The 9,731-nt window shown below is 73.7% G+C and overlaps 1 protein-coding gene across 2 annotated transcripts; it reads right to left on the bottom strand.

Moving 5' to 3' along the window:
• Window positions 1-2,202: 2,202 nt before the first annotated feature.
• GPS2 (G protein pathway suppressor 2) lies at window positions 2,203-9,234 on the bottom strand. Of its 2 annotated transcripts, none has more exons than XM_045000654.1 (11): window positions 9,076-9,234; window positions 7,376-7,485; window positions 6,496-6,608; window positions 6,146-6,225; window positions 5,143-5,225; window positions 4,896-5,061; window positions 4,736-4,822; window positions 2,958-3,037; window positions 2,569-2,664; window positions 2,427-2,486; window positions 2,203-2,328 (listed from the first exon to the last, which is right to left on the bottom strand). In XM_045000654.1, the coding sequence occupies exons 1-11, from the start codon at window positions 9,167-9,169 to the stop codon at window positions 2,245-2,247; spliced, it is 1,053 nt and encodes a 350-aa protein (XP_044856589.1). In that variant the 5' UTR covers window positions 9,170-9,234; the 3' UTR covers window positions 2,203-2,244. The 2 variants fall into 2 exon arrangements, with proteins under 2 accessions (XP_044856589.1, XP_044856590.1); XM_045000655.1 differs by lacking the exon at window positions 9,076-9,234 and adding an exon at window positions 7,714-7,875.
• Window positions 9,235-9,731: the final 497 nt, after the last annotated feature.

Genomic DNA, 9,731 nt, shown 5'->3' with positions numbered 1-9,731 from the left:
AGGGGGTGGGGCCAGGCACACCCAGGGGGCGGAGTTACGTGCCAGGGCAGGATGGGACAGACAGGGGGCGGAGTTACGTGCCAGGGCAGGATGGGACAGACGGGGCGGGGCCAGGCACACCCAGGGGGCGGAGTTATGTGCCAGGGCAGGATGGGACAGACAGGGGGCGGAGTTACGTGCCAGGGCAGGATGGGACAGACAGGAGGCGGGGCCAGGCACACCCAGGGGGCGGAGTTACGTGCCAGGGCAGGATGGGACAGACAGGGGGCAGGGCCAGGCACACCCAGGGGGCGGAGTTACGTGCCAGGGCAGGATGGGACATGCAGGAGGCGGGGCCAGGCACACCCAGGGGGCGGAGTTACATGCCAGGGCAGGATGGGACAGACAGGAGGCGGGGCCAGGCACACCCAGGGGGCGGAGTTACGTGCCAGGGCAGGAGGTGACAGACAGGAGGCGGGGCCAGGCACACCCAGGGGGCGGAGTTACGTGCCAGGGAAGGAGGTGACAGACAGGGGGCGGGATAGGCACACCCAGGGGGCGGAGTTATGTGCCAGGGCAGGAGGTGACAGACAGGGGGCGGGGCCAGGCACACCCAGGGGGTGGAGTTACGTGCCAGGGCAGGATGGGACAGGCAGGAGGCGGGGCCAGGCACACCCAGGGGGTGGAGTTACGTGCCAGGGCAGGATGGGACAGGCAGGAGGCGGGGCCAGGCACACCCAGGGGGTGGAGTTACATGCCAGGGCAGGAGGTGACAGACAGGGGGCGGGGCCAGGCACACCCAGGGGACGGAGTTATGTGCCAGGGCAGGATGGGACAGACAGGGGGCGGGGCCAGGCACACCCAGGGGGCGGAGTTACGTGCCAGGGCAGGATGGGACAGGCAGGAGGCGGGGCCAGGCACACCCAGGGGGTGGAGTTATGTGCCAGGGCAGGATGGGACAGACGGGGCGGGGCCAGGCACACCCAGGGGGTGGAGTTATGTGCCAGGGCAGGATGGGACAGACAGGGGGCGGGGCCAGGCACACCCAGGGGGCGGAGTTACATGCCAGGGCAGGATGGGACAGACAGGGGGCGGAGTTATGTGCCAGGGCAGGATGGGACAGACAGGGGGCGGGGCCAGGCACACCCAGGGGGTGGAGTTATGTGCCAGGGCAGGATGGGACAGACAGGGGGCGGAGTTACGTGCCAGGGCAGGATGGGACAGACAGGGGGCGGGGCCAGGCACACCCAGGGGGTGGAGTTACGTGCCAGGGCAGGAGGTGACAGGCAGGAGGCGGGGCCAGGCACACCCAGGGGGTGGAGTTACGTGCCAGGGCAGGATGGGACAGGCAGGAGGCGGGGCCAGGCACACCCAGGGGGTGGAGTTACATGCCAGGGCAGGAGGTGACAGACAGGGGGCGGGGCCAGGCACACCCAGGGGACGGAGTTATGTGCCAGGGCAGGATGGGACAGACAGGGGGCGGGGCCAGGCACACCCAGGGGGCGGAGTTACGTGCCAGGGCAGGATGGGACAGGCAGGAGGCGGGGCCAGGCACACCCAGGGGGTGGAGTTATGTGCCAGGGCAGGATGGGACAGACAGGGGGCGGGGCCAGGCACACCCAGGGGGCGGAGTTACATGCCAGGGCAGGATGGGACAGACAGGGGGCGGAGTTATGTGCCAGGGCAGGATGGGACAGACAGGGGGCGGGGCCAGGCACACCCAGGGGGTGGAGTTATGTGCCAGGGCAGGATGGGACAGACAGGGGGCGGAGTTACGTGCCAGGGCAGGATGGGACAGACAGGGGGCGGGGCCAGGCACACCCAGGGGGTGGAGTTACGTGCCAGGGCAGGATGGGACAGACAGGGGGCGGGGCCAGGCACACACAGGTGGCGGAGTTACGTGCCAGGGCAGGATGAGACAGACAGGGGGCGGGGCCAGGTACACCCAGGGGGCGGAGTTACGTGCCAGGGCAGGATGGGACAGGCAGGAGGCGGGGCCAGGCACACCCAGGGGGTGGAGTTACGTGCCAGGGCAGGATGGGACACCCAGTGGGTGGGGCCGGGCGCAGCAGAGAAGCCGGGGGGGGGGGGGGTGTCTGACCATCCCTGGGTCACACAGGAGTAACCCCCTTCTCCCCCCCCCCGGGAATGCCCAGAGACCACACGCTGCAAGTGGAGGCTCCCCGTTTATTGGGGGGGAGGGGGCCGCGTTGGCGCGGGCCCCTCCCCAGAGCTGGGCGCCCCGCGGGCCGGGCCGGGCGGGGGTCACTTGTGGTAGAAGCGCTGGCCCGGGGCGGGCTGGATGAAGCTGTGCCGCGAGGCCGGCTGGCCGCTGGCGGGGAAGCCCGACTGCAAGAGACAGACAGACAGACAGACGAGGGTTAACGAGGGGTTAACGAGGGGAACCCTTCCCCCCCCCCTCCCAGGGTCACCCGGCCCCCACTCACCGTGTGGGGCTGCTGGGGGGTGGAGCCGTGCGGGAAGCTCCCGGGCGAGGCCAGGCCAGACTGCGGGGAGCAAAGAGGGGTGAGTTAGAGAGGGGGGGGGCCTGACCCCCGGAGAACGGCGGGGGGGGGGTGTCACGCTCACCTTGCTGGCCGGCTGCATCTGGACGGGGAGCTGGGGGCTGGGCAGCAGGGTCTGGTTGGGGTGCAGGGCCTGGGGGTGCATCGGGCGCAGGGTCGCCTGCGGAGTCGGGAGCAGAGTGTGAGGGGGGAGACCCCGGGCCCCATTCCCTGCCCCCCCGAGCCGGCCAGTCCCCGCCCTGGGGCCGGCGCCCCCCAGAGGGGACAGGCCCCTGCCCCATTCCCCGCCCCCCTGAGCCAGCCAGTCCTGCCCTGGGGCCGGGTGGGAGCCAGCGCCCTCCAGAGGGGACAGGCCCCTGCCCCATTCCCCGCCCCCCTGAGCCAGCCAGTCGCAGCCCCGGGGCCGGGGGGGAGCCGGCGCCCCCCAGAGGGGACAGGCCCCGGGGGACTCACCGAGTCGGTGAAGCCGGACTGCTGGTTGGCGTGTTCCAGTTGCTTCTGCAGGGGGATGGTTGTGCTGGGGGGGATGAAACCTGAGAGACAGAAAGCCAGGGGCAGGGCTCAGTGCTGGGGGGCTCGGAACCAGACGGGTAATGGGGGGGGCAGGGCTCAGTGCTGGGGGGCTCAGAACCAGACGGGTAATGGGGGGGGGCAGGGCTCAGTGCTGGGGGGCTCGGAACCAGACGGGTCAGGGGGGGCGGCAGGGCTCAGTGCTGGGGGGCTCGGAACCAGACGGGTAATGGGGGGGGGCAGGGCTCAGTGCTGGGGGGCTCGGAACCAGACGGGTAATGGGGGGCAGGGCTCAGTGCTGGGGGGCTCAGAACCAGACGGGTAATGGGGGGGGCAGGGCTCAGTGCTGGGGGGCTCGGAACCAGACGGGTAATGGGGGGCAGGATGGGGGGGGCAGGGCTCAGTGCTGGGGGGCTCGGAACCAGGCGGGTAATGGGGGGCGGGGGGCAGGGCTCCGTCTCATGGCAGACTCAGGGTCTCTCCTGGCTGGCAGGGGGAAGAGGTTTCGGGGGGGGGGTCACTCCCAGCCAGGCGGGACTGTGGGGGGGGTATTTCACCTGGGCGGGGGGGTCTCACCTGGCTGGGCGACGGAGGGAGGGTCGGGGGGGGTCTCACGCAGGCGGGGGAAGAGGATTTCATCTGGCCAAGTGGGGAAAGGAGGGGTTGGGGGGGGTCTCACCTGGCCGGGGGGGTCTCACCTGGCCGGGGGGGGGACGGGTGTCGGGGGGGTCTCACGTGGCCGGGGGGGTCTCACGTGGCCGGGGGGGTCTCACGTGGCCGGGGGGGCGGGTGTCGGGGGGTCTCACGGGCCCGGGGGGGGCACGGGTGTCGGGGGGGACTCACGTGGCCGGGGGGGTCTCACCTGGCCGGGGGGGCACGGGTGTCGGGGGGGTGTCTCGTGCGGCCGGGGGGGGCACGGGTGTCGGGGGGGGGGTGTGTCACGCGGGCGGGAGGGGGCACGGGTGTCGGGGGGGGGTCTCACCTGGCCGGGGGGGGGCACGGGTGCCGGGGGGGTGTCTCACGCGGCCGGGGGGGGGCACGGGTGTCGGGGGGTGTGTGTCACGCGGCCGGGAGGGGGCACGGGTGTTGGGGGGGTGTCTCACGCGGCCGGGGGGGGACGGGTGTCGGGGGGGGGTCTCACGCGGCCGGGGGGCTCACGGGTGTGGGGGGGGTGTCTCACGCGGCCGGGGGGGGGCACGGGTGTCGGGGTGTGTGTGTCGCGCGCCCGGGGGGGGGCACGGGTGCCAGGGGGGGTCTCACGCGGCCGGGGGGCTCACGGGGGGGGGGTCTCACCTGGCCGGGGGGGGCAGGGGTGTCGGGGGGGGTCTCACCTGGCCGGGGGGCTCACGGGTGTCGGGGGGGTGTCTCACGCGGCCGGGGGGGTCACGGGTGCCAGGGGGGTGTCTCACGCGGCCGGGGGGAGGACGGGTGTCGGGGGGGTGTCTCACATGGCCGGGGGGGGCACGGGTGTCGGGGGGGGGGTCTCACGCGGCTGGGGGGCTCACGGGTGCCGGGGGGGGAACAGGTGTCGGGGGGGGGGTCTCACGCGGCCGGGGGGGGGCACGGGTGTCGGGGGTGTCTCACATGGCCGGGGGGGTCTCACGCGGCCGGAGGGGGCACGGGTGTCGGGGGGGGGGTGTCTCACGCGGCCGGGGGGGGGACGGGTGCCAGGGGGGGTCTCACGCGGCCGGGGGGCTCACGGGTGCCGGGGGGGGTCTCACCTGGCTGGGCGGGGGGGAAGTGCCCGTGGAGCGCGTACCCCGGCGGCTGCTGCGACAGGTACTGCATGGCGGGGAAGCCCGAGGGGCCTGTGGGGCAGAGATGGGGGGTCAGCGCGGTGCCCCAGCCCGGCCCCCCCCCCCCCGGCGGGCCCCGACTCACCGCGGATGGGCTGGCCGCCGGCGTAGCTGACGGGCCCGGCCTGGCCCGGGGCGTAGTGCTGGCCCTGCCCCACGGCGTAGGGGCCGTGCCCGGCCTGCCCGCTCTGGTACTGGCCGTGCTCCGGGGTGCCGGGCGCGAAGCCGGGCTGGGTGGCAAAGTGCCGCGTCTGCCAGACAGAGGGGGGGGGGGGGGGTCAGCGGCCTGGAGGGGATCCGCCCCCCCCCCCACAGCCCCCCCCGACACTCACCGTGATCACGGGGGGCGCGAAGATCTGCTTGCTCCGGTCGGCCGAGATCAGCGTCCCGGCCCGGCTGGGCCCCCCGGGGCTCCCTGCCGAGAGACCGGGGTGAAGGGGGGGGTCCCACGCTCGCGCCCCCCCCCGCTGCCTGCCCCGGGCTGCCTCGCAGCCCCCCGGCTCCTCCAACCCCCTCCCCCCCCCCGGCCTCCCCAACAGCCTCCCTGATCCTTCCCCGACCTCCCTGTTAGCCCCCCAGCCCCTCCCCACCCCCCCAGCGTCCCCTGTTACCCCCCAGCCCCTCCCAACCCCCCCAGCATCCCCTGTTACCCCCCCAGTCTCCCTGATCCTTCCCCGACCTCCCTGTTACCCCCCCAGCCCCTTCCCCACCCCCCCAGCCTCCCGTTACCCCCCAGCCCCTCCCAACCCCCCCAGTCTCCCCTGTTACCCACCCAGTCTCCCTGATCCTCCCCCGACCTCCCTGTTGCCCCCCAGCCCCTCCCAACCCCCCCAGTCTCCCCGATCCTCCCCTGGCCTCCCTGTTACCCCCCCAGCCCCTCCCCACCCCCCTAGTCTCCCCTGTTACCCACCCAGTCTCCCTGATCCTCCCCCGACCTCCCTGTTACCCCCCCAGCCCCTCCCCACCCCCCCAGTCTCCCCGATCCTCCCCTGGCCTCCCTGTCACCCCCCCAGCCCCTCCCCACCCCCCTAGTCTCCCCGATCCTCCCCTGACCTCCCAGTTACCCCCCAGTCTCCCCGATCCTCCCCTGGCCTCCCAGTTACCCCCCAGTCTCCCCGATCCTCCCTGGCCTCCCTGTCACTCCCCCAGCCCCTCCCCACCCCCTCAGCCTCCCCTGATCCTCCCCCGGCCTCCCTGTTACCCCCCACAGTCTCCCTGATTCCCCCAGCCTCCCCATCACCCCAACAGCCTCCCTGATCCCCCCGCACCTCGCTGTCACCCCCACAGCCCCCCCATCCTTCCCGTCACCCCGATCCTTCCCCCCACCCCCCGTACCCTGCATGTTGAGGATGTGGGTCCCGGCGTGCGCGACCATGCCCTGCTGATAGGCTGCCGCCGTCAGCGTTGTCAAGTCGCTGTAGGGGCGAAGAGCGAGAAGAGGCTGGTACGGGGCCCCCTGCCCCCCCTCCACCCCCCCCAAGTCAGCCCCGCCACCCACGCAAAATCACTGCGGCAGGGAGTTCCCCAGCTTAACAGTCACCTCTCCCTGCCCCCGCCCCCTTCGCGCTTTATCCCAGTGATCTCTGGTGGCCCCTTGAGCCACGACACGACCCCCCCCAACACCCCTGAGCCTGGACAGGAGCCCCCTCCGCCCCATCACCCCCCCCACCCCGCTCCCCCCTCACCTCTGCTCCTTGCGCCGGCGCTTCTCCTCCTCATGCAGCACCTTCTTCAGCTGCAGGAAAAGCTGGTGCTTCTCCTCTTGCAAGGCCTGCAGCCTTTCCCCCAGCTTAGAGATCTGGGGGGAGGAAGTGGGGCAGCGTGAGATGGGGGGCTGGGATCCGGGGGAGCCCCTCCCCGAGGGCAGGGGCCAGACACCCATCGCTGGGGGGCTGGGATCCGGGGGAGCCCCTCCCCGAGGGCGGGGCCAGACACCCATCGCTGGGGGGCTGGGATCCGGGGGAGCCCCTCCCCGAGGGCAGGGGCCAGACACCCATCGCTGGGGGGGGCTGGGATCCGGGGGAGCCCCTCCCCGAGGGCAGGGCCGGACACCCATCGCTGGGGGGGGGCTGGGATCCGGGGGAGCCCCTCCCCGAGGACAGGGGCCAGACACCCATTGCTGGGGGGCTGGGATCCGGGGCCAGACACCCATCGCTGGGGGGGGCTGGGATCCGGGGGAGCCCCTCCCCGAGGACGGGGCCAGACACCCATCGCTGGGGGGGGGCTGGGATCCGGGGAACCCCTCCCCGAGGACAGGGGCCAGACACCCATCGCTGGGGGGGGGCTGGGATCCGGGGAACCCCTCCCCGAGGACAGGGGCCAGACACCCATTGCTGGGGGGCTGGGATCCGGGGCCGGACACCCATTGCTGGGGGGGGGGGGGGCTGGGATCGTGGGGACCCCCGACACGGGGGGAGGCGGGGGGGGATGGTGCTCTGAACTGGGGCATCACTGATGGACTGCGGACCAGGGGAGCCCGGACCCCCCCTCCCCTGCTCACAACCCCCCACCCCAGGAGGACCCGGGGGGGGGGCAGTGGGGGGGACCGCCGCCCCCCCCCCTCACCTGCTCTTTGGTCTCCTCCAGCGACATGCGCTCCTCCATCTCCTTCTTCCGGCGCCGCTCCTGCTCCTCCTTCATCTTCTGCTCCATCATCTTGTCCACCTCCTCCTCCTCTGCGGGGACACAGCCGGGGTCAGCCCCCCCGCCCCCCGCCCCCGGGGGTGGGGGGGGAGATCCCGGCCGCCGCGGGGGCCCTCGCCTGGAAACGCTCCCAGCTGAGGACGGCCGACTCGTCACAGCCCGGCCGGGGGAGGGGGGGAAAAAATCGAGGCGGGGGGGGTCGGATCCGCAGCCCCCCCCCCCACAGACACACACCGGGGCGGGGAGAGGGGGGGATTCACCCTTAAATGGGGCCAATTCGGGCTGGAAAGTAGCAGAAAGTTTTGACGGAATCGGGACATGGGGGTCCCTGGGGCAGTACAGTGGGGGGGGCTGTGGGGTACTGAGGGGGTTATGGGGGTGCCCCAGGGGGCAGTACAGGGGGGGCTGGGGGGTGCCCCAGGGGGCACTAGGACTGGGGGTCCCTGGGGCAGTACAGTGGGGGGGGCTGTGGGGTACTGAGGGGGTTATGGGGGTGCCCCAGGGGGCAGTACAGGGGGGGCTGGGGGTGCCCCAGGGGGCACTAGAACTGGGGGTCCCTGGGGCAGTACAGTGGGGGGGGCTGTGGGGTACTGACGGGGTTATGGGGGTGCCCCAGGGGGCAGTAGGACATGGGGGGAGGTTGGGGGGTCCCTGGGCCAGTGTGCTGGGGGAGGAGTTTTGGGGGGTAACCTAGGGACAGTAGGATGGGGCGGTTCTGGGAAGGTCCATGGGGGAGTGTGGTGGAGGGTTTGTGGCGGGGTCCCGGTGGGGGGGGAGGGGGGAGGGGTCCCTGGGGGCACTATGGGGGGAGGGGGATCCCGGACGGGGGAGGGGTGGAGGGTCCCTGGGGGCACTATGGGGAGAGGGGGGTCCCGGGTCGGGGAGGGGTGGGGGGTCCCTGGGGGCACTATGGGGGGAGGGGTCCCGGGTGGGGGAGGGGGGTTCCCTGGGGGCACTATGGGGGGAGGGGTCCCGGGTGGGGGAGCGGTGGGGGTTCCCTGGGGGCACTATGGGGGGAGGGGGGTCCCAGGTGGGGGAGTTGTGGGGGGTCCCGGGGCACTATGGGGGGAGGGGTCCCAGGTGGGGGGTCCCGGGGGCACTATGGGGGGAGGGGTCCCGGGTGGGGGAGGGGTGGGGGGGTCCCTGGGGGCACTATGGGGGGAGGGGTCCCGGGTGGGGGAGGGGTGGGGGGGTCCCTGGGGGCACTATGGGGGGAGGGGTCCCGGGTGGGGGAGGGGTGGGGGGGTCCCTGGGGGCACTATGGGGGGAGGGGTCCCGGGTGGGGGAGGGGACGGTGGGTCCCTGGGGGCACTATGGGCGGGAGGGGTCCCAGGTGGGGGAGTTGTGGGGGGTCCCGGGGCACTATGGGGGGAGGGGTCCCGGGTGGGGGAGGGGTCCCTGGGGGCACTATGGGGGGAGGGGTCCCGGGTGGGGGAGGGGTCCCGGGGCCGGACGGTGGGGGAGGGGCCGTGGGGGGCGTGGCGGATTCAGGCCCCGCCCCCAGGGGGCGGGTCGGGCCGGGCCGTTCGGTGACGTGGAGGCGTTGCCGGGTGGGGGCGGGGCCGGGGCGCCGTTGCCGGGTGGCGGCGCGCGGACGGGAGGGGGGAGGGGGCCGGGCTCACCCTGCCGCTTGCGCTCGCGCTCCACCATGACGTGGCGGTGCAGGGCGCGCGCCATGGCCGAGGAGAGCTTGGGCCGCTCCAGCAGCGCCGGCATCTTCGCTCCGCGCCGGGCCCCGCCCCTAGCCCACCCCGCGCTTCCGCTTCCGGGGGCACGCGCCGCCGCGCGCCGCCTCACGCGGCCCCCGCCCCCTGGCCCACAGCGAGGCCGGGCCCCGCCCCTGCGCCTCACGCGGCCCCCGCCCAGCGAGGCGAGACTCCGCCCCCCTGATGACACGTCAGAGCGAGGCCCCGCCCACCTCCTGACTGATCACAGCGAGGCCCCGCCCACCTCCCCCTTCCGCGAGCTTCACAGGGAGCCCGCCTGACCCCCCCCCCGCGTGAGAACGAGGCTCCGCCCCTTGCCCACTGGTGGCAGAAGTGGGATCCCGACCCAGCGCCCCGCCTCCTCCCCCCCCCCGGCGCTGGGGGAGGGGAACGGCCCCGCCCTTTTCTGTTGGGGGGCAGGGGGACCCCTACGCCCAGGGGCAGGCCCATGGCTGTGTTCACCCCCCCCCCACAGCAGGGGGGGGCAGCACCCCATTGCTCCTCACTGCCAGACCCCGGAACGGGGGGGTGGAGGCAGGAGGACACCCCCCAACTCTGACACCCCCCCCACG

The sequence above is a fragment of the Mauremys mutica genome, unplaced genomic scaffold (assembly GCF_020497125.1).
Source record: "Mauremys mutica isolate MM-2020 ecotype Southern unplaced genomic scaffold, ASM2049712v1 000557F_np12_obj, whole genome shotgun sequence".
Classification (NCBI taxonomy): Eukaryota; Metazoa; Chordata; order Testudines; family Geoemydidae; genus Mauremys; species Mauremys mutica.
This window is presented reverse-complemented; position numbering and strand designations above follow the sequence as displayed.

What these genes read in the sequence shown, in the direction of transcription:
- GPS2 (XM_045000654.1), bottom strand. Translation starts at nt 9,169, where the DNA reads ATGCCGGCGCTGCTGGAGCGGCCCAAGCTCTCCTCGGCCATGGCGCGC. An exon ending in CGCCGGCGCAAGGAGCAGAG is followed by an intron (nt 6,226 to 6,495) that starts GTGAGGGGGGAG and finishes TCGCCCCTACAG; the next exon opens with CGACTTGACAACGCTGACGG. An exon ending in TCGCGCCCCCCGTGATCACG is followed by an intron (nt 5,062 to 5,142) that starts GTGAGTGTCGGG and finishes TCTGTCTGGCAG; the next exon opens with ACGCGGCACTTTGCCACCCA.